Genomic DNA, 24814 nt, shown 5'->3' on the forward strand with positions numbered 1-24814 from the left:
GCTATAAGTAAGGGTGGTTCGGGTATCTGAAGTGGACATCCATTTAAATTCTTTTTTAAAGCAATCAATGCTGTTTGAATACTAACATTTTGTAGGATGATTGATTGATTGGATCAAAGCAACTCCATTTTATTTCGAATTACAAGATCTAAAATCCATGTAGTACCTGTACTGCATTTCCCACTGACCTAACATCAGTTTTGAAGCAGTTGCATTTTCAATAACATTTGGTGAGTTTTTTTACATTGATAAAGTTAACTATCCCAGAACAGAGAACTTAAAAAGCAGCAGCTTTGGAATCTAAATATCCAGAAGCTGAAGGCTCAATAATCTGTTTTGTGTCCACTGCCTTGTTTTTCGGTATCTTACTTGTTTATCCTTGATCTTTATAGAACCATGAGCCGACTCACCCAGTTGGAGAGATTAGATTTGGGAAGTAATGAGTTCACAGAGGTGGTAAGTAGTTCCAGAAAAACTCAACCAGTGCACTTTAGTTATTTGTAAAGCAGTTGACTCTTGTTTTTTGGAGTGTCTCCAAGATCATATTGGTATGATTCATTCAAATTGTAGAAAGTTTTACCCAAAAAAAATCTACTGAAATTTTTGCGAACAAGAAGTTAGGAATATGATCTTACTCGAAAAAGAGACAGTGAACAGGATTTACAAAGCTGAGAAGATTGGCAGCACAGTGCTTTAGACCAAAATTTTGGCCAAGGTAAATGCAGTGGCCACCTTTCCGTTCCATTTGAAAATGTGTGTAGGTTTCTCATGAAGTATGTGCAGATTTGTATTTTAAAAAAAGCGATTTTGGTTTAAAGGCATTCAAACCAGATGACCTTGGTTAATTTATGCACCCTGTTTTCTGTTGATTGCAAAAAAATCCCAGCATCTCAACTTGATTTGCTACTTAGTATTTTCCAACCTTTTTTCAACCAGAGATGTTCTTTTGAAGTAGGCAGATTTAGTTGCAACCTGTTTAGAAAGATAAGCTACTGACTTTCTGTTTAAAAATCATCGTGTGTGTGCGTATATGTGTAATTTTCAAAAATGTCTCTCTTGATGTGCTGTTTCCCTTTAGCCTGAAGTATTAGAACAACTGACTGGACTGAAGGAGTTTTGGATGGATGGCAATAGACTTGCAGTGCTCCCTGGGGTATGTGTCTGGTGCTGTAATACTAATTGATGTTGCACTAATGTACCAACTTAATTATTATCAAGACAGGAGCATTATATAAACTTAATTAGATGAGGCTAAATTGTCAACCCATTAAAACTTTGGTTTTGACCGCAAGCATCGGGTCCATACTGAAGAATAATCCCTTAAACACTCTTCTAATTCTAAAGTGAGTAAAAATGAATGTGTGGTGTGGTGCAAGATAGGGTTTTGAAATAAAACCATTGTGCTTCATAGAAAACACTTTCTATTTCATTCAGCAGTTGTAAGTAACCAGATTTCCATGAACTGGAAAACTATGGTTGAGCAATGATTCTCGGATCTGCTTTCATATCTTCTAAATTAAAATGAGCGAGCTGTGTCATATGACCGCATTTTGCAGAGACAAGGTGGATGTAGCTTCCCCCTAGCAGTTCTGTTGATTATTTCACAAAACCCTTTTCACACAGTTATATAAAAGGATGCAGAATACCTGTTGCTCTGAAAGTAACCTTGGTTGCTCTCGTCTTCACTGCAGTCAGTGTGGGGGGGGGCGCAGAGTGAGGGAGCTACACACAAGTATCTGGGAAAGTTAGTAACCCTGTATAAGTAGCTTGAAATGGCTGCATCCCTCAAAATACATCTGTGCAAGCAAAATATATTCATGTTGCAGTGTCATAGTACACCAATTTAACTTGAATAATTTGTCTCTGAAAGTAGGATAGATGTTTGTTTATTGAAGTGGTCAAAATCGTGGTCTATTTGAGTTCCAGTATGACCACCTACCATTGCATTAGACAATTTAGCTTTCACTGGGAGGTTTAAATACCATTGTTAGTGAGCCGAAGGAGTAAATTTGACACCTTCAGACAACATAGCTTCTGAAAAAGTATTTGTAGTGTCCTCTTTTTCGATAGCTGTATTTTCTCAATGTGGTGGTTTCATAAGAGTACCATAGATATTGTGGAAAACTCAATTCACAAAATTGTGTTTCAGGTATCAATTATATTACTATGGCAAAAATAACTATCATATTACGTATAAGCTGAAGGAAATGCAGCATTTGTAATAATTCCAAACAAAATTCTACTAATCTTTCCTGTTCCTACTCTAATTTCACAAGTTGTTCAGCAATCTTTGCTCATTTATGGGTATTCTTTTAGCTTCAACACTCGAGTCTGATTTGCACCAGCAGTTAACCATATTCTATATATTTGATCATCTCTAGAGTTTTTAATGAAAGAAAGTGCCTTGTATGTGAGTGGCACAAAGAAGACCATTTTTCTAAAGTATACGTCTGTTTATATATATTTTTTTAAGTACTGTAATATTGAGAAATGTTTATTTTTGTTGTAGGTACTGGGAGAGTTTTGTAATTATTTGGATTCTAACATTAACAGAGAGTGGGTGGAAAGTCTAATGCATAGCAAGTTTCCTTGACCATTTTAATGACACTACTCCTGGACCCCTCTCTACCAAAGAAATCTAGACTGGGACCCATTCGCTTTCACTGGTTGTGTTAGAATTTTTCTCTCTCAATGTCCATTGATCCTAAAGGGACGCAGTCAATTTCTTGATTCAGTAGCTGTTGAACTTTAATCAGATGCGTGTGTAAAAGGTTTTTGCCTTTTACCTGACCGTGGAGGAAACTGGTATTAGTCGAGATGAGACCTACTGTACTCACCAACATTTGAATTCAGACTTTAATTTTAAACAATGCTCCTAATTAATACTGAATTGTGGTGGGGGTGAAGAAATGATGGGGAAAGTCTTCAGGAGCATCAGGACTCAGGTGGTCTGACAGCCAACAGGAATGTTGGATCTTTGGTAAATTTAGAGTTTTGGTTGCTGTCCCACTGTAATTTTCTTTTCTTCCCATTGTTCTGCACTCCTTTCCTAAAAGTGTTGACTCCTTGCTCCATGGACACCAGTTACCCTCCAGTACACCCCCACGAACTCATTGTTCATGCGTGAGCCTGGATAGTGAGTGTCAGTAAGCTATTCAACCTGGGGACCATCACAGCTGAGCATTATCATATCTGATGCCCATAACTTTACAGTTTCAGCAAGGTTTACATTTTTAAACCCCCTCCCCCAACCAAGGGGTTTTGAGGCCAGTTTTGGGCCGATGCCACTGCCCTGGCTGGACTCGGCTAACTCAGTACAAGCTGCTTAGTATAAACTGATGTTTGAACCTGGTGGATTCCTAGTTTGTTTGTTTCAGCTGTTGGACCATAAACAGTTGAACCATCAAGGGAGTCCTTAATTCGTATGATCTTGTAGTGGTGTAGGTGTGACTGAATATTAAATTTCAGTGCTCAAGTTTTTTTTTCTCCTTGCAGTTTATTGGCAAATTAAAGCAGTTGACCTACTTGGATGTTTCCAAAAACAACGTGGAAATGGTTGATGATGCCATATCGGGTTGTGAGAACCTCCAGGACTTGCTGCTGTCAAGCAATGTGCTCCAACAGCTACCTGAATCCATTGGTTTGTTACTTTTAAGTATAAAGTGCATGTTTGAATATTTGAAGAAGGAAGTATTCTATATCTGAATAATAGTTTTAGCAATACTTTATTGTACTTGATGTAAATTTAATTGGAATATTTCCAGTGTCTGACATAGTTTTATTGGTATTTCAATTTGTGATCCACTAGGGTATGTTTGAAATAACAAATCTAAAGAATGAGAACAATTTGAGTTGCAACCATCAAATTATTCTAGATTTTGAACCTTCCTGTAGTCTTTTAATAGATACCTAAAATTTATCCAAGTTTAGAAAACTGCTGTTCATGAGAGCTGTAGAGTAAGTTTTAAACTATTAGTTTTATAATTTGCATCACAATTTTATCAATTTAATGTCAGCTGTTTAACATCAAGCAATGTTCTTTTAGAATTTTAATGTCACAGGATTTGACATGTCAAATTTTCTTCTTTGATGCTGAAGACAATAGTTTATTGTTTAGCAAATCTAACTGAGTAAATTGGGACAAGTACATCATTGTAAAACTCTTGGGACTCAAACGATGGTACTTGCCAATAAATCATGGTCAAACATGAAAACATGCTGTAACTCCCATATTACTATTTCAGCTAATAAGGCCTATTTCAGGGCATTTCATTTTGTAAAGCTTAGTGCCCAAGTTTGCTTTTTATTGCTAATTTATCATTCTGGCTAGTGCTGATTTGTAATTTTTTTACCTAGTGCTTATGAGTCCTAACATTTTTGACAGTTTTATTTTAATCTACACTTGTAGGCTTCCAGGAACTATCTACATTCAAAATCCAATATGCTGCCCCGATGCCTCAGCAACTTTTTCCAATAAATAGCTGAGCTGAATCCATGCTGACTTGAGACAAATCCATGCTGACTTGAGCCAGGGCAGTGGTAGGGGCAGTAGAATTGACTTCAGCGTCCCTGAGTTAGGAAGGGTAAAAACCAGCCATTCCTGATTGTTATGCAGCTGCTGGGAGTACATGCGGATGTTTAGTGAGGACAAAATTGGACACGGCTGTGATTTTCCACCCTCACCCCAGCGATTAATTAGCCTCCCAGTACTCATGGTCATAGTGAATAGTGGCCACTTGGCTGTGGTACTGGAGGGAGTCAAGAACCTGTGAAACTATACCCTCCGAAAAGGTCAAAACCTTGAGAGGAGGGAATAAATTTGGTGAGAGAAGCAAAATCCAGTTGATGAGGAAAATACACCCATGTTTATTGTTTAGCTATTTATCTGCAAGAAAATCATACAACCTGGTATTACCCCACAGCTATTGTGGACCTAAATTGATAGAATATATATATATTTAGAATGGTTAATAAAATTAAACTAGTTTAAATTGAGACTTTCTCATTATCTTTTAATCTATGTTCGCATTCATTCTAGACTGCCTCCCCCCTTGAGCCATAAAGCCAGGAAATCCCAGAGCAACTCCATAGTAACCAAAGGATTTTTCTGTAGTGGTCACATCTTGAAATAATAAATCCTACAGTATTGGGGGTTGGAGAGGAGAAAAGGATGTCAGTTTTTTGCTTCACTGAATACTTTAACTTTGAATATTGTAATTTATCTTAAATGTTTTTTCCCCCTACTCGAGTCCTAAAGGACTGTACAGTAAGACTAAATTGGTGGATTTATGGAAGAATTTAAGCCTTAGTGATTGATCCTATGGACACTTGAAAGCCAAAAAGTGACTGCTGCCCAATTGCTGAAAACTTTGCCAGACTTTGTGGCAGGTAAAATCTTAGGATGTATAGCCAGAACAGAGAAAACAGACTAAGGAAGTAATATTAACCCATGATGAACTGATGAGGCCACATTGTGATATTGCAGCCAATTTTGGCAATTGTAATAATAAGGGATCGCAAAATGAAAAAAATAAAAGAATGAAGATTATAGTAAGCCTGACTGGGCTGTGAGGAAAGAGTAGTAGCTTAAATTCAGCTGGTGTGAACAAGTATGAAAGAGAGCGATCAAAAAGACATTCTTCATAGAGCATGGGGTAAACATAATGGCCCGGATTTTGCGGTCAGCGGCAAGCGAACGGCACTCACTGTTCATTATGCTTGCAGCTGCCCACAGACTTTGAGTCTTTGCGCAGCAACTTCGGGTAATTGGAGAGCCATTTCATCGCAGCACCCTCCTACAGGGGATCTGGGACCTGTCGGAGCAGGGAAAGCAACAACGTGACTCTTCATAGAAACATTGAACAGTGAAAAATAGGAGCAGGAGTAGGCCATTCGGCCCTTCGAGCCTGCTCCGCCATTCAAAACAATCATGGCTGATCCTCTATCTCAATATCATATTCCCGCTCTTTCCCCATACCCCTTGATGCCTTTTATGTCTAGAAATCTAACTATCTCCTTTAAATACATTCAGTGACTTGGCCTCCACAGCCTTCTGTGGTAGAGAATTCCACAGGTTCACCACCCTCTGAGTGAAGAAATTTCTCCTCATCTCAGTCCTAAATGTCCTACCCCGTATCCTGAGACTGTGACCCCTCGTTCTAGACCCCCCCAGCCAGGGGAAACATCCTCCCTGCATCCAGTCTGTCTAGCCCTGTCAGAATTTTATACGTTTCAATGAGATCGCCTCTCATTCTTCTAAACTCTAGTGAAATACAGGCCTAAGTCGACCCAATCTCTCCTCATACAACAGTCCTGCCATCCCAGGAATCAGTCTGGTGAACCTTCGCTGTGCTCCCTCTATGGCAAGTACAGGTAGACTATCCTTTATCCGAAAACCTCGGGACCAGCCGTGTTTCGGTTTTCGGAAAATTTCGGATTTCGGAAGGTATTTTATAAGACTGGGAAATTTGTCAGGGGTCGGGGTCGGCGGGGGTCGGGTCGGAGGTGGGGGTCGGCGGGGGGGTCGTGGGTGGGGGTCGGCAGGGGTCGGGGTCGTGCGCACGACTTACACTGAACGAAAACACTTTCGGTTTTCAGAGGATTTCGGTTTTCGGAAGTGCGGATAAAGGATACACTATCCCTTATCCGAAAGGGCCAGGGGTCGGGGGGGGAGAAAAGAATATCGGACAGGCCGCTGCAGCTATCGGACGGGCCGCTGTATTGTTGGGTTCACTCTCCCGGTATACCTCCTTCACACTGCCCGGCTCGGCCTGCAATCTCCTACCCAGGAGGGAACTCAGTGACCCTCTGCCCTGCTCAGCGTAAGTCGTGCGCCACTCTGGTCATGTCGTGCGCACGACTTACGCTGAACGAAAAAACCTTCGGTTTTTAGAGGGTTTCGGTTTTCGGAAGTTCGGATAAAGGGTAGTCTACCTGTATATCCTTTCTTGGGTAAGGAGACCAAAACTGCACGCAGTACTTCAGGTGTGGTCTCACCAAGGCCCTGTACAACTGTAGTAAGACATCCTTGCTCCTGTACTCAAATCCTCTTGCAATGAAGGCCAACATATCATTTGCCTTCCTAACTGCTTGCTGTACCTGCATGTTTGCTTTCAGTGACTGGTGTACAAGGACACCCAGGTTCCTTTGTACATCAACATTTCCCAATCTATCACCATTAAAATAATACTCTACCTTTCTGTTTTTCCTACTGAAGTGGATAACTTCACATTTATCCACGTTATACTGCATCTGCCATGTATTTGCCCACTCACTCAACTTGTCTAAATCGCCTTGAAGCCTCTTTGCATCTCCTTCACAACTCAAAATCCCACTTAGTATCATGTCGTCAGCAAACTTGGAAATATTACATTTGGTTCCCTCATCCAAATCATTGATCTATATTGTGAAATAGCTGGGGCCCAAGCACCGATCCCTGCGGTACCCCACTAGTAACCGTCTGCCACCCCGAAATCTGTTGACCAATTTTCAATCCATGCCAGTATATTACCCCCAATCCCATGTGCTCTAATTTTGCACACTAACCTCTTATGTGGGACTTTATGAAAGGCCTTCTGAAAATCCAAATACACCACATCCACTGGTTCTCTTATCCTACCAGTTACATCCTCAAAAAAAACTCCAGTAGGTTTTTCGAACACTATTTCCCTTTCATAAATCCATGTTTACTTTGTCTAATCCTGTTGATATTTTCTAAGTGTCCTGTTATCACATCCTTTATAATAGACTCTAGCATTTTCCCTACTACTGATGTTAGGCTAACCGGTCTGTAGTTCCCTGTTTTCCCTCTCCCACCTTTTCGAAATAGTGGGGTTACATTTGCCACCCTCCAATCTGCAGGAACTGTTCCATAATCTATCAGATTGAAGAATCCTTACTGAGACACGCAGGATATAAACCAGGAAGTGCAAGTTAGAATATTTAACTCAAAATATAAAATCATGTACAGAATGCAAAATAAAGGGAGGGAAACAACGATGGGATAAAAGAGAGAGAAAAATCTCTAACTAATTAAAATCTGAAGGAATGAGACTCCACACTTGTTAAAGTAAACTTCAGTGCCAGACAGGTTGTTTGGTAGTAATTAAAACTTAGCATGCTGTTAAAAATTCACTTGCATTTGAAGGGACAAGCCCTAATTAGGAAAGCTAATGGTATGATCGCATTTGTATAAAGGGATTCGAGTATAAGAGTAAAGAAGTCTTCCTACAATTATACAGGGCATTGGTGAGGCCACACCTGGAGTACTGTGTACAGTTCTGGTCTCCTTACCTAAGGAATGACATACGTGCCTTAGAGGGAGTGCAATGAAGGTTCAGGAGACTGGTTCCTGGGATGAGGGGATTGCCCTATGAGGATAGATTGAGTAGACCAGGCCTATATTCCCTAGAGTTCAGAAGAATGAAAGGTGATCTAATTGAAACATATAAAATTCTTAAGGGGCTTGACGGGGTTAATGCTGAGAAAATGTTTCCCCTGGCTGGGGAATCTAGAACTCGGGATCACAGTCTCCGAATAAGGGGTCGGTGCTTTTGGACTGAGGAGAAATTTCTTCACTCAAAGGGTTGTGAATTTTTGGAATTCTCTAACCCAGAGAGCTATGGATGCTCAGTCGTTGAATATATTCAAGACAGAGGTCGATAAATTTTTTGGAAGTAAGGGATATGGGGATAGTACGGGAAGGTGGTGTTGAGGTAGAAGATTAGCCATGATCTTGTTGAAGGGTAGAGCAGGCTCAAAGGGCCAAATGGCCTACTCGAGCTCTTATTTCTTATACTCATGCCCTTCATTTGTTTGAATGCTAAATCTCCCGGTGAGGTACCAGTGTAGTGAAGCTTGTGAAGGAGCAGGGCATTCGGACAGCAACCAATGTTCCCCCTAAATTTTTTGGGAGGTGCACGGTCCCTTTAATGGGCTGCGTGGCCCATTCAAAGTTTTGCGCATGTGCGAAACTTCACATTTGAAAAGCTGGTCCCGGGCTGCGTGGGACCGGCAGATAGCTGCACAACCGCACAGCTTCGAGGGAACATTGGCAGCAACCTCCTGATTGCCGCGTTTAGCTGTACATGTGCGGACGGACACCGGAAGTTGCTGCCCAATTTATTCCATAATAACGATGAACACAGATAGCCTCGCATTATTATTACTGCAAAATCTGGGCCATTAACAAACCATAAGCTGAATATGAGTGAATTGATGAACAAAGTACATGGCATTTTCATATTCCTGGCCTTGCAATCAACAGAATAATTCTCTTAGTTTTTGCAAGCTAATTATGTTTTTGGAGCCATCAATAGAATTTGAACAAATTGTGAAATTCTGCAATTTGAACTGAAATTCTTCTGCGAGTGAATATGTAGCTCTTTATTATTTGTTTACTTGTTCATTACTATTGTTGCAGGTTCTCTTAAGAAACTAACTGCACTCAAAGTGGATGAAAACCAACTGATAAGCTTACCAGACTCAATAGGAGGGTAGGTATTTCAGATTGGTTTAAAAAAAGAATCTAGCCTGTAGTGCGAATAGATTATTGTAAATATACATCCTCGCCTTGTTTACAGATGATTTTGCTTACTTAGCTTGTTGTAGGAATCCTTGTCAAAGGAATCCTTTGTCAGGAACATCTTTTCCATGGTTTTGCCCATATGAAAAGTTTTTTTGATTAGAAGTATGAAAAACAATATTTTCTTGGTTTTGTGCAATCATTTCTTTACCTATGTTTATGTAGGCTTTCGTGTTTAGAAGAACTTGATTTCAGTTTTAATGAAATTGAAGCTCTGCCTCCTACAATTGGGCAGCTGCAGAATCAAAGAACATTTGCAGCCGACCATAACTTCATAACAGAACTTCCTTCAGAGGTAACTTTTTAAAACGATCAACATTAACTCTTGCTTTATGAATAAAACTTGAATATTTCAGTCATTTTTACTGACTTCTGCGCTCAGTCTTTTCATATACATTTTCTTAGGTTTGTGCAGAATGTACTGTTATTTTAAAATAAGCTGACATAATTTACCTACTTGAATGGCAATTCTTTGATATGTTTCAGCATGCTAAAATGCTATATTAGTGCAAGTATTTATTAAAAATGCAGTAGTCTGCGTTCATTACAAAGCATTTATTTTGGATTCTACAATCCAAACTTTTAGCTAATAAATATTGATTTTAAGTGTTTGCTAGATTCTATTTCTGACAACCTATATGCTTAAATAGCCCACTTTAAAAGTACTGGATCCTTAATTAATAGAAATGGAATCCGAGTTTTATAACTGGGAAATAGAGTTGAGGTACAGATCAGCCATGACCTAATAGAATGGCAGAACAGGATCGAGGGGCTGAATGTCCTACTCCTGTTCCTATGTACCGAACGTATTGTGATATGGCATAGTTAGCAACTTTTTTTTATTTTACTCTGCAATATAGTGTACTGAGAGGGCTAATTAAACTAGATTTGACCAGAAAGTTGCTTGTGTAATCACATGTCATTAATGTTTTGTGAGGAGTTTCCAGATGTACCACATTTTTACAAACGTATAAAATTCAGGTTGAGGATTTTTATTCAGTTTGTCACCAACATCGCCTTGTGCCTATTGTACATCTTTGGTCATTTATGAACTGTTACCCATTTAACATTGCTGTTCCTCTACATCCTTTCTTAGCAACCCAACACTGGAGCTCTTTGCCTTCCATACCATCTGCACACCTTTAAAACCCAAGTTTGAGCTCCAGAGTTACCATGTCTTCTGCTGCTCTCAACCTTAATAGTGCCCTTTGCTATGGGTTTGGGCCTGTTAGCTAGGCTTCTTGACATCAGCATGCATTTACATTGAATATTCAATGTAGAAAAATCCCAAGATAATTTTTGAAGTCTGTACACAAACACATGTCCGTTTATCTCTGTAGTGCGCAACATAGTGCATTAGTAGAGATAATACAATTAATTTCCCACAATACAACAGTGACTACACTCCAAAAGTACGACATTGGCTGTAAAGCACTTGAGACCTCCGGTGGTCTTGAAAGGCACTATATAAATGCAAGGCTTTCTTTCTTAATTAAATGTTCATAACTTGTTTACAAATATAAAAACATAAGCCACTATCTGTTTTACATTGGAATCAAATAGATGGAATTTGAAAACTTTTATATATTAATATATCAACACCTTCCTCGAGTAAAATAGAACTTTACAAAAGAAGCAATGGCCATTTTTATCTATCGGGCTGACCCCACTTTGTGTCATATCCTCATAGCCCTTCCTGCCAAAAATCTACCAATGACCTGACCTCAAATTGATAATGACCTCTGCTTCCACTGCCACCTTGGGTAGGGCATTTCACATATAACTTCTTCACACAGAGGATAGTGAATATCAGTAGTTACAACAGGGTTTCAGCATTTCCAAGTGAGAATTGTAAAACCTATCCGGATGCTAATCATTGGGGAAAATTATAGAATTCAGAATCTCACAGCTGAAGGGGATCTGAGAGATGGTAAGCTAGTATCTTGCTCATCAGTAAAAGCATCTTCACCGAGTGGTCTGCTTTATATTGTTCTGTGTTTAGAGAGGGCTGTTATTATGGTGAAGGGACCGTCATGCCTTGTAGGTAATTTGAGCTGCCTGTTGTCTCTCCAGAATGAAAATCCCATCTAAGCAGATTAGTTTGGGCTAACATGACATGGTGAATTTCCCTCCGAGTTAGTCGAGCTTTAACTGTCTGGTGATTAAATGAAGACAAGACGTTGTGATTTATTGGAATTTAGCTAGTGGTACAGAATTAATTCTACGGCTTCAGCTCTGTACCTCACCTGAGCTGCTTATGTTCTGCTGAAAGGAACTCTGGCATTGTAGTACCAGTGACATGTTTGCTGTATGGCTTCAGTGCCTGCAATACTGTCCTCCTTATCATCATTTAGCCTTCATGCTGTCTCTGTTACATAATAGTTCAAACACAAATTCTTCTGCAATTTACGACTTCATCTGAACTGCCAAATTAGTCTTGTAACTTAATTCCAGTCTGTGTCCTCGTGTTGGTTTAATGCCAGTGCTTTAATTTATGCTATTCTGATGTAAATAAATGACTCAAATTGTGACGATTTGATTTACCTCAGATTGGTAACTGGAAGAATGTGACCGTACTATTCCTTCATTCCAACAAATTGGAGTACTTGCCTGAGGAAATGGGAGAGATGCAGAAACTGAAAGTCATTAATCTCAGTGACAACCGGTTGGTATTTCAGAATTAAGTGATTGTTGACAGAAATGTGGATGTTTTCCTACCTACCTTTGACTAGTTCAGAGAAAATTTAACAAAAGATCATATTCACACTCTGGCATTTTTTTTATATTTCCAAGCGTGTAATTTACTTTTCAGTGTATACATGTGCTTAAATTGAGCCTTCCTTTGATTTTTTTTTTAATGAATATACTTGAATGGAATAAATGTACCATACTCGGTAGATTAGTGAGTTGTTGCAGCAGTTACTGAGCAGGTTATATTTAGATATTTCCCTTCGTATTACATGCAAGAAGCTGTACATATTTTGCATGTTCCAAGGATTTTGACCACCTCAGATTCTCATGAAATTTAATTGTGTGCTCGTCACTTAAATATGTCGTGATCTTGTTGATGGAGAAAAATATTTTTTGTTTTGAAAGAATGATGCTTTAAAATGAGTGCTAGATTGAGCTGTGTGTATTCTTTTCATGGAGTAGCAGATGGTAGGAACACAAAGCAGGAGATGCAAAGAGACTGTCTGACCCATCAAGCCCATTCCTTCAGACCTTGTCATAGTCATAACGGCACAGAAGGAGGCCATTCAGCCCATCGAGTCTGTGCCGGCTCTCTAGAGCAATCCAGTCAGTTCCATTCCCCCCCTCTGTCCTCGGAGCTCTGCAAGTTTATTTCCCTCAAGTGCCTATCCAGTCTCGCCTTGAAAACATTGAGTGTCTCCGCTTCCACCACTTCTGTCGGCAACAAATTCCAGGACATGACCACTTGCTGTGTTTTAAAAAAAAAAAAAAAAATGTTTTTCCTCACATCACCCCCCCCCCCCCCCCCCCCCCATACCTCTTGCCCAACACCTTAAATTTGTGTCCCCTAGTCCTTGGACCATCAACTAGTGGGAACAGCCTTTCCTGTCTAGCCTATCCAAACCCGTCATAAAACTGTGCCATTAAGTGTATATTGCCTCTCCCTGTTCCTTCTGCCAAAATGCATCACCTCACACTTCTCTGTATTAAATTCCATCTGCCACTTGTCTGCCCATTCTGCTAGCCTTTCTATGTCCTGTTGCAATCGTTTGATATCCTCACTGTTTACCACACCCCCAAGTTTGGTGTCATCAGCAAAAATAGAAATTGTACTCTGTATTCCGATATCCAGGTCATTTATATTTATCAAAAAAAACAGTGGCCCCAGCACTGACCCTTGGGAAACACCACTGTCTACCATCTTTCAGTCTGAAAAACAAATTACCACTCTAGATTAATTTTAAAATTGAACAAAGTTGCCACACACAATAACTTAACAGAAGGAAGCGGGCCTCATTCGGCCACTGCACAAAGTTGGCCAGATGCTTATGCGTGATTGGAAAAAAAACTGTAGCCTTGCTCTTGAACAAAATTTCTCTGGAAACATCAAGTATGATTGTGATAGCAAAGTAGTTATTTTAGCAAAGCATTCGATGTCCAGAAGCATTTAGGCAGTGGTTGGTGGAAGGTAATGCTCCAACAGTCCTCATGCTCACAAAGTGCCAGACAAGAACAAACTGCTTACTTTTCATTCTGCTTTAACACCTTATTTAATTATTTTACTGTATTTCTAAGTAAAGGATTTTTTCATTGTGATAGATGAATAAAGTTAATCCCGCACTTCATTCTCCACTCTTATTGCCAGCTAGTGCTACAACAGCTAATCTGCCAACTCGCCACTCTCCTACAAACAGTTAATGCTCCAGTGCTTTTAAAAGCACGGTGATATTACACTGACATTCACTACTGCTGGCCAAGTGAAAGACTGAAACCTTGGTGTTTTTGCAGTGAGTGCATGGGGGGAATGGTAAGCTGGAAAATGAACTACCCCAGCATTCGCTCAGAGTGACTGATGATTTGGTAAGCAGGCAGCAAAAGATTAATCTCCGACTGACCAGCATGATGGTCACACGACTACTTGCATCATTTGTTTAGTGGGAGAAGAGGAGTACTTGCGTGAGACCCCTGCCATTACTTAAATGACTTGGTAATTAAGTTATTACGGAAGAGAATTGCAGAACGGCAGACTAAAATGTTCCAATCATGTTAACAGCATCAGATGGCTTGAGAAATTCTGGACACCTCCAAGTTTCACCCAGCCCTCCGAATCCGGCACAGACACGATGGGTCAATGGCCGTAAATTTCTATGGAAATTTTTTTTTTTCATGAATGGCTATTATTTGTTTACATTCTGAATCAAGAGCTCTGGATTATAACAAAAGGACTTTTGCTGTTCTAGCATTCTTGGGAATGGTTCCTTTAAAGCTCCTAAACGTTGTATCACTGCTCCATCTGTTGTTCAGTTTCACAACCAGAAGTGCCTTGTAACCTTTGTGTAATCTGTCACTTCTGTATGTTTTTGTTGGAGTGTTTTATTACTGGCCGTCTTGTCAGAACTGTGTCTCTGAAGTAATTTAATAGCAGCTTGGTTTTTTTGCACCACCCACAAAAAATTGATGCCTTTGCAAGTTTCAGGATGCCATTATCTCAAAACATTTGGTTCAGTGTATAATTTACTCTGTGAATTAAATTACAGTTTTCCTGTTAACTGCCATACCTTAATTATGTTTCCTTAGATTAAAGAATCTGCCATTTAGTTTCATAAAACTGCATGAACTAACAGCGATGTGGTTGTCTGAAAACCAGGTGAGTCAGTGCACTGTATTTTTAAAATACACCCCTGGAAAATTCAAGAAGTACTGTAACTTATTTTCAGAAAGTTTTCAGGGAAAGAAAGGTCAGTGGATTTACATGTAAAAATAGATGTGACCTACTTCTCTATAAACATATCTACATTCTAGCAATTTACTGGCTTCTGCAGAAAGTCATCTTAGTATATTTTAGATCTTTTGGATATCTGATAGTATCAGCGCTTATAAACAAAAATACTGTCAGGATTTTCTCCAGAATAAATCCTCCAAGAACTCCACATTCCTCCAACTCCTTGGCCTTGTGTGCATCTCCCACTCCTTTTGCCCCACCATTGGTTGCCGTGCATTCAGCCTTCTAGGCTGTAAGCTCTGGGAATTCCCTCACGTTTAAACCTCTGTGCCTCTCCACCTCCCTATTTCTTTAAGACTTTACTTAAAACCCACCTCTTTGACCAAGCATTTAGTCTCCTCCTTTGGCTTGATGTAGATTCTTGCCTGATTACACTTCTGTGAAAGCATCTTGGGACTTTTTTTCTAAGTTAGAGAGGCTATATAAATACAGGTTGTTGTAAGCTGGAAACCAGAGTCCACTGAATAGCCTGTGTAACACCAGCTCCAATTAACAACGAAGACTCCACCAAATTTCTTGACAGCAAGCTGAAGCAGACTCTTACAGGTCACCATTGGTAGCTGTTCTACTGTTGAATTGTGGATCAACGACTTGAGACTAAAACTGCCATCGCCGCCCAACCCACACAAGCTTACATGTGCATTTTTTGGGGGGGTGATTGTTTCAATATCGATATGATTTGATCTATGTTTCTCGCAGCACCCCAATATGACGTCACCTTTTGTGGCATTCGATTAACCTGTGCATCCAACTTGGTCATTGTTGCAAGAAAGTTCCAGATTTGCAGCCAGTAGAACAGCCGCAAATAGTGAAAACCGGTTCAGGTGATTAAAATTCATCCTGAATTGCCCTGAGGCACAAATTTATTAATCTGTTTGCTGTAATTTGTGAAGCCAAGCCTGCCTTCTGGGTTGTCTTTCCTAACGTAGTACCATTATTCAAGAAGGGTAGTAGGGATAAACCAGGGAATTACAGGCCAGTGAGCCTAACATCAGTGGTGGGGAAATTATTGGAAAAAATTCTGAGGGACAGAATTAGTCTCCACTTGGAGAGGCAAGGATTAATTAGGGATAGTCAGCATGGCTTTGTCAAGGGAAGATCATGTCTGACCAATTTGATTGAATTTTTCGAAGGGGTGACTAGGTGTGTGGATGAGGGTAGTGCAGTGGATGTGGTTTACATGGATTTCCGTAAGGCTTTTGATAAAGTCCCGCATAGGAGACTGGTCAGGAAGGTAAGAGCCCATGGGATCCAGGGTGCCTTGGCACATTGGATCCAAAACTGGCTTAGTGGCAGAAGGCAGAGGGTGATGGTTGAAGGTTGTTTTTGTGACTGGAAGCCTGTGGGGTACCGCAGGGATCGGTGCTGGGTCCCTTGCTGTTTGTGGTCTACATTAATGATTTGGATGTGAATGTAAAAGGTATGATCAGTAAGTTCACAGATGACACAAAAATTGGTGGGGTGGTAAATAGCGAGGAGGGAAGCCTCAGGCTACAGGACGATATAGATGGGGTGGTCAGATGGGCGGAACAGTGGCAAATGGAATTTAACCCTGAAAAGTGTGAGGTGATGCATTTTGGAGGGACTAACAAAGCAAGGGAATACACAATGAATGGTAAGACCCTAGGAAAGACAGAGGATCAGAGGGACCTTGGTGTGCATGTACATAGATCCCTGAAGGCAGCAGAACAGGTGGATAAGGTGGTTAAAAAGGCATATGGGATACTTGCCTTCATTAGCTGAGGCATAGAATATAAGAGCAGGGAGGTTATGATGGAGCTGTACAAAACGCTGGTAAGGCCACAGCTGGAGTACTGTGTGCAGTTCTGGTCGCCACACTATAGGAAGGATGTGATTGCTTTGGAGAGGGTGCAGAGGAGATTTACCAGGATGTTACCTGGGCTGGAGCGCTTCAGCTATGAAGAAAGACTGGACAGGCTGGGGTTGTTTTCCTTGAAGCAGAGAAGGCTGAGGGGGGGGACCTGATTGAGGTGTACAAAATTATGAGGGGCATAGAAAGGAACTTTTCCCCTTAGTAGAGGGGTCAATAACAAGGGGGCATAGATTCAAGGTAAGGGGCAGGAGGTTCAGAGGGGATTTGAGGAAAATCTTTTTCACCCAGAGGGTGGTTGGAATCTGGAACTCACTGCCTGAAAGGGTGGTAGAGGCAGGAACCCTCAACATTCAAGAAGCATTTAGATGAGCACTTGAAATGCCATAGCATACAAGGCTACGGACCAAATGCTGGAAAATGGGATTAGATTAGACAGGGCTTGATGGCTGGCGCGGACGCAATGGGCTGAAGGGCCTCTATCTGTGCTGTATAACTCTGACTCTAATGCTTGTTACACCTGTGGCCTGACCTTTTGAAGTGGATAAAGGTCATTTTTGTTTGGTGAACCTTTAGCTGAAAACTACGATTCTTCCTTCGATAGTTGGATCATTTTAAACTTTTCAATTCATTGTACATGTCTGAACAGCCCAGTACTACTTGCACTTCAAATTCAAAGTGAAATTGTAAATTTTGACAGGAATTCTTTATTAAAGCTTCTATTCTCTTCAAATGGAGTGCATGATTCCACTTACAGGGTCATTCGCAATGTATAATGAAGATTTGCTGATTACCCTTGTGTTTCCCCCTCGCCATGAGCTTTCTAACGGCTTATTTAAACTTTGAGGGTCCCAGGACTACATGCTTTGTGTTGTTCCCCCATCTCTCTCACACCCCTAAGTCCTACCTGTTGCAGGTGGCATGCTCTATAGAATCGGAATTGAGACTTCCTGACCGTCAGCTGGAGTCTAAGGAGGTCAGGATGTCCAGCACCCTAACCCATTCCTGAGCTATTTTGTGGAGACTGTGACCAATGTATCTAGTGCATCAATGTAAGGCTGGGTGAGTGGGAGTAAGGAGATTCCTCACAAAGGCGACGGGTAGATGGGGGTGGTAAAGAGGATTTTCTCAGGCTTGGTTTTTATTAATTTTCTTAATATTTTATCATGCAACATGCCAACTAACAGTCATTGCCATTTTCAAACAACATGCATGAACTCACTGAACTTAAGTTTACTCTAGGTTCTGGATATTTAGATTGACTAGTGTGAAACTGGCCCCAAGTCTGAAATATGAATGCTTAGAATGTTTCTTGGACTGACTAGTTACCACTTCGTCAGGTACTGCAATGATTCCAAAGAACACCACCTCCGTTCAGTCCGTAAGGGTGACCCCGAGCTTCTGGTCGCCTGTCATTTTAATTCACCGCTCCATTCCCACTCGGACCTCACCGTCCTTGGCCTCTTGTATTGTTCCACGGAAGCTCAACGTAAACTTGAGGAACAGCACCTCATCTTCCGATTAGGCACTTTACAGCCTTCCGGACTCAATATCGAGGTCAACAATTTCAGATCAGAACCTCGGCCCCTATTACATTTTTAGTTTTAGTTTTTTTCCACCCCTTTGTTTTGGATCTTCCCTCTCTCCCCCCCCCCCCCCCCCCCCGCCCTTTTTTTTCTCTCTCCCACATGGCAGCTGTCTCCCATCCTGCCAGTACACTTCACACCTAATCTTGCCATCTTTTGTCTCCACTGCCCTATTACCATCTCGTCTGGTTTTGAATACCTCTTAATGTCTCTTTTACTTCTTTTGTTCTATCGCAGCCCTGCCTTCGATCTATTTTATTTCCTTTCCAGTTTGAAAAAGGGTTTTGACCCGAAACGTCGACTCTAATTTCTCTCCACGGATGTTGCCTGGCCTGCTGAGTTTTTCCAGCATTTTCTGTTGTTATTTCGGATTTCCAGCACCTGCAGTATTTTGCTATCATTCCAAAGAAGCAACTGTCTTTCTGTTGGCAGTGACGTCTCCCCAGCATTAGATGAGTGATTTAATAACTCCTGACTTCTGAAGTAGTTTCCCAGAATAATTATACCAGAATAAATGCTTGGCGTTTGAAATCTGGTGTTAGGTCACACCTATCTTCTAATTGTCATTGATCTGCAGCTCATTAATCCTTGTGCTTTTCACACCTTACACAATTCAATTACTGGCCAGGCCACTCAAACGCCTTTTGATTTCAGCTCCTTAATTACTTGGCTGTGCAGAAACTGAGTCCAGTCTCAGATCCTCACGTCTGCTCAGCCTCTGTTTTAAATGTTTGAAGTGCCACTATTGACACGTTTGTTTCTTCTAGCATGGTGAGCACAACCTCCGCACTAACTTTCTCGTTTAAAATTGCACGAGTGTATTTTACAATTTAATGTGCCAATGAATGTTACAATGTCTGTCAACAAGCACTTTGCTCAGCAGCATTTCCAATATACCTGGAGTTAATGTTAGAATTATTCACCTCTATTTTGAAACAGGAAAATTCAGTTTGAACAGTTAAAGAACGAACTTGCACATACTGTATACCGTACTTTTAATGCTTTGGGTATGTTCACCATAAATGAGATACAATGTTATAAATACAACAGTAGGGCCACCTGAATGTATCATGTACTTTGGATTGTAATTATTTTTCCACCGCCCAGATTGCACAATTCTAATTTTTAATATATAAATCATTTATGATTGGTTAGTGTTCCACAAACTTTCAGATCCAAAGTTGCAGATGCTATCCCTTTTCACAATTCACTGAAACTTCCAGTGAAAGCCAATTTTAATCTTTTGGTTGTGGATCAATTTTATTCCTTTAGAGTCATTAAACTTGTTCTGAGGTTTTTTAGCATTCTTTGAGGTGTTATGTGATGAATCATTGCAATACTGTGGTGGTATTTGCTTATTGAGATATCAAGTAACTAGGACTCACGCCCTCAGTCTCGCGCCCTCGTTCTCTCTCTCTGACCGCGACCCCTCTCTCTCTCTCTCTCTCTCTCTCTCTCTCTCTGACCTCTCTCTCTCTCTCTCTCTCTCTCTCTCTCTCTCTCACACCTCTCTCTCTCATTCTGACCTCTCTCTCTCTCACTCACTCTGACCCCTCACTCTGACCCCTCACTCTGACCCCTCACTCTGACCCCTCACTCTGACCCCTCACTCTGACCCCTCACTCTGACCCCTCACTCTGACCCCTCACTCTGACCCCTCACTCTGACCCCTCACTCTGACCCCTCACTCTGACCCCTCACTCTGACCCCTCACTCTGACCCCTCACTCTGACCTTAAACATTAATTAAACATAATTTGCTATAAAGTCCGTGAGCTAGAAAGGACAAATTGGCCAGGGTTGCTTTTTCTGATTGCTACCCAGTGAGCTCTTCTGGAAGTGAACACATGGCTGCCAGGTGAGAACATGCACGAGCTCAACTATGATGGCCACCTGAAACCAAGTCGCCAGCTCCCTCCGCTCACAGTGCCTAATTGTGTGGTACCCAAGGACTGTTAGCCATGGAATGTTACCTTAATGTGTTATTGCTTTCAAGAGGAGGTGCATGGGGTGGAAAATGGACAAAAAAGAACTAACGTTTAACTTTTCTTTTGCAGTCCAAACCACTTATTCCCCTTCAGAACGAGGTGGATCCAGATACACAGAAGCAAGTGCTCACAAACTACATGTTCCCTCAGCAACCCAGGACAGAAGATGGTAGGCTTCAGTTAAATTTTAGGCAATTCCCATTAGCATCACAAATGGTTTCAAGTCCTGTGTCCGACCGCTGCTTCTAAAACAAATTCTAAATCTGTTTCTCACCTGCTCTACTTGGCTGAAGATGTTCACTCCTTGCTGGGATATGGTTCCACAAGTGCTGGCACCGTCCAGCTGAACACTATGTATGTGACATAACAACAGAAAAGGCTGTAAAAACTCAGCAGGTCAGGCAACATCCGTGGAAAGAAATTTGAGTTGACCCGTAACGTCAACTCAAATTTCTCTCCACGGATGTTGCCTGACCTGAGTTTTTCCAGCCTTTTCTGTTGTTATTTCGGATTTCCAACATCTGCAGTATTTTGCTATCGCACTATGTATGTGACCCTTTGCAGTGGGTCTCAGCAGGCTATTCAGTGACTGTCTCGGTCTATATCTATCATAGCTTCATAGTATGATACAGCACAGAAGGAGACCATTCGGCCCATCGTGCCTGGTAGAGCTATCCAATTATTCCTGCTCTCTTATCATAGCCCTGCTTAAAAGAAAATTCCATTCCAAATATTTATCCAATTCCCTTTTGAAAGTTACAATTGAATCTGCTTCTGCCACACTTTCAGGCAATGCATCCCAGATCATAACAACTCGCTGTATCAAAAAAATGTTTCCTCATGTCACCTCTGGTCTTTTGCTAATCGCCTTAAATCCTTTGGTTACTGACCCTCCTGGCACTGCAAATAGTTTCTCCTCATTTATACTCTCAAAACCATTCATGATTTTGAGCACCTCTATTAAATATCCTCTTAACCTTCTCTGCTCTAAGGACAACAACCCCAGCTTCTCCAGTCTCTCCACATAACTGAAATCCCTCATCCATTCTAGTAAATCTCTTCTGCACCCTCTCTCAGGCCTTGACATCCTTCCTAAAGTGTGTGCTTAGAATTGAACACACTACTCCAGCTGAGGCCTAAGCTGAAATCTGTTTACAATTAGCCTGAATGCCCCTTAGATACAGTTTCTACTGCCACCTTGATGAGATAAAGTAAATCAGTGCAGATTGAGAATTGAACCTAGCACATTCCGAGTGATTTTATATAGCTCACCTACCTACCTGAATAAATTCACTGAGCCACTGGGGGAGCTAGAAAAACAAATGGATTTGTTGGGGGCAATTATCACCCAAATTACTGTACAGAATAGATGTCAGCTCATTGTTACCACATTTTCTCATGGACGCTAACATACAGGATGCAGAGTGAAGAATATTCTGGAATGATACAAGGCCATAATCCCAGAGCGGTTCAAATTATTCCTGACTAAAGCTCTAACCAGATTAGATGCAGAATAAAAATTCTTCGGTTCCAATTAGATCTTGTTCTTGAAAGAGAGCTGTCCACTAGTGTGATATTTCCATTGCCCACACCCGCCATCTTTGTGGCCTGTAAGTTAACTCCTAATTTGCATTGACTTGGACCCTGGAGACTGGTTGGTGTATTGGGTTAGGCTTTTTCCTTTGATCTGGTTTGGGATACAGCCTAGACTAATGTGATGGAAATCTCTAGTTTGGAAGGGACTACTTGAAATAATTTTGGCCGGTCTCAATCCAGATTTTAGTGGGCACAAAACCACAGCACAAAGATGGTCCTAAATCAGCAGGCCCACTCTGAGAAGTCACAGGACAACTATCATGGGAAATTCAAAAATCTGGTGCAGTGGACTCCGGCTGAGTTACATCAAAAGTAGCAGTAGTTGACTTTGCATCTGACCATTGCTATAGCTGGCGCGACACTTTAATTAAAAAAAAAAAAAAAAGTGCCTGAAATGGAAAGATTTCCATTTACCACCAATAACGTCCCTCAACTCGATGAGCACAAAGAAAATTTAAAATAATAAAATGGCCCTTTGTTTTGAAGACCGACTAACACTGCTCAAGCTCATTTCATACGAAGCTTGTAGTCAGTAGAGCAACTCTGGTGCCAGAGCTGAAAGGGCACTAATCCAGGGCAATTGTTAAAACAGTACATGGGGTTACATGTCACATTGCGGAGAGTGCCTTTTCATGGCTCCCTCTGAGCACCAGGACTGCTTGACTAATGCTTTTCAGTTTTGAAAAGCATGTTAAACTCCCAAAGGCACTTGATGCAGAAGTAAGTACCTCCATGAAAATCATCTTTACATTCTATAAAAGAGATGTTGCATTGTCACAATAGCTACTGCGGCAGAATTTGTGTGACAGTCAATTAGTACTGGTTTCGTTGCACTTAAAATCAGCTTGCATCTACTGTTCTTTTTGACACAAACTTTTAGGTTTGCAGATTCAAAGTGTCAACTGCAAAACAAAACAAAAATGACAATTTAATTCTGTTTACTGAAAACTATTTAGGTTTAAAGTATTACAGTATAACACTTTAGCTCAGTGCTTTGTTGAAGGTGGATTTAGTGTTTAAATATATGTTCTGCTATCAAAGATTTCTAATGGAAAACTATTTTGTTGCTTCTTTAGTGTTGTTTATCTCGGATAATGAAAGTTTCAATCCTTCGCTGTGGGAGGAACAGAGGAAGCAGCGTGCTCAAGTAGCTTTTGAGTGTGATGAGGATAAGGATGAAAGAGAGGTACCACCACGGGTGAGTTCAATAATAGTCATTAAATTGCTCTGTAAAATCACAAATATAACTTTGGGTGTTCAAAAGATAGATATTTCATACGAACTGTTAATGTTACCATAGCCAAGTTGGTAGCACACACTCTTCAGGGCCAGAAGATTCTGGATTTGAGCCCCACATCAGGGCTTGAATGCATAATCTACGCTCCAGTGCAGCACTGAGGGAACACTGCATTGTCTTAGATGAAATGTTAAAACAACAACAACTTGTATTTATATAGCGCCTTTAATGTAGTAAAACTTCCAAAGTTCTTCACAGGAGTATTATAAGACAAAACATTTGACACCGAGCCACATAAAGAGAAATTAGGGCAGGTGACCAAAAGCCTGGTCAAAGAGGTAGGTTTAAAGGAGCGTCTTAGAGGAAAGAGAGGTAGAGAGGCGGAGAGGTTTAGGCAGGGAATTCCAGAGCTTGGGGCCTAGGCAACAGAAGGCACGGCCACCAATGGTTGAAACAAGGTCAAGTGGGTGTTGAATAGAGGATGTTAAATAGTTCATGTCACTATTTAAAGAACAGGGAATTCTCCCTAGACAACCAATACCACCTGAAAACAGATTGGTCATAGATCTCATTGCTGCTTGTGGGACATGGTTGGTACAGAATGGCTGCTGCATTTGCCTGCATAAGTCATTGCACAGCATTATGTAAAGTACTTTAAGATGTCTTACTGTCCTAGGTGCTATGTAATGCAAATATTTTGCTGAACTGAATTGTGGCTAGTGACTGCAGTGTGAGTATTGTGCGAGTTAGCACTCCTCTTGAATTAATTACCAGTCACGAGTAACCCTGAGACATTTATATTAATTTATCATAGTTTAATGTTAAAAGGAAATAATTATTTTGCTTCTGTTTAAATTTTTAATTGGGTAAACTTGTGCCTTTTTGCAAAATCTAGTATTGCCATTATTGTGGGAATTACTGTAAAAAGGGAGGGTTGCCACCAATATCATTTAAATAATTAAAGAAATTGCATTGAGCAGTAGAATGATGCCATGGAGTGGAAGACTTTCAGCTGAGTACCTTCCCTTCGGGAGAAAGGAACATTGCAAGTGTTTTCAGGCTGCTCTTTGCTGGGGGTGGGGGTTATGCAGGATAGACGATAATGGACTCTAAAACACTCAAATTATATTTAACATTTATTCATCTGTTCGATGTCAAAGTATTTTACTTGGAGTTGAAATAAGACTTTTTTTGGAAAATAAAGTACAGTAACTTAATACTGCTGTAAGTGCACAATTTATTTTTTTTAAAACATGATCAGTCAGAGAGGAAAAAATTCCCACAGCGTTCTATCGAAGTAATATTAGAGGCACAGCCTGTAATTTCTGTGATAATTATGGGAATTGCATGATAATATAGGGCCTATCTTTGTGTTAGCTGAGAAATACCTAGTTGTGGATAAACATAGTTTCAAATTGATGTACAGGAAACTTTGGTTTATCCGGAGGTTGTATGTCCGGAAACCTCGATCTACCGGCAGAAATCGGGAGCCGTTTTGTTGGGTTTTTTTTCTTCTTGTGG

General features: G+C 40.7%; 1 protein-coding gene across 3 annotated transcripts in view; it reads left to right on the plus strand.

Moving 5' to 3' along the window:
• Nucleotides 1-24814, plus strand: part of erbin (erbb2 interacting protein) — a 244683-nt gene that overhangs the window by 182778 nt on the left and 37091 nt on the right. For all 3 annotated transcript variants that reach the window (XM_085981629.1, XM_085981638.1, XM_085981647.1), the window contains exons 7-15: nucleotides 393-456; nucleotides 1079-1153; nucleotides 3496-3640; nucleotides 9422-9494; nucleotides 9749-9878; nucleotides 12133-12248; nucleotides 14852-14921; nucleotides 20530-20629; nucleotides 23133-23254. In XM_085981629.1, the coding sequence (XP_085837755.1) occupies nucleotides 393-456; nucleotides 1079-1153; nucleotides 3496-3640; nucleotides 9422-9494; nucleotides 9749-9878; nucleotides 12133-12248; nucleotides 14852-14921; nucleotides 20530-20629; nucleotides 23133-23254 (895 nt within the window). The remainder of the gene's footprint in view (nucleotides 1-392; nucleotides 457-1078; nucleotides 1154-3495; nucleotides 3641-9421; nucleotides 9495-9748; nucleotides 9879-12132; nucleotides 12249-14851; nucleotides 14922-20529; nucleotides 20630-23132; nucleotides 23255-24814) is intronic.

The sequence above is a fragment of the Somniosus microcephalus genome, chromosome 1 (genome assembly GCF_052327205.1).
Source record: "Somniosus microcephalus isolate GS21.2 chromosome 1, FLI_Smic_1.0, whole genome shotgun sequence".
Classification (NCBI taxonomy): Eukaryota; Metazoa; Chordata; class Chondrichthyes; order Squaliformes; family Somniosidae; genus Somniosus; species Somniosus microcephalus.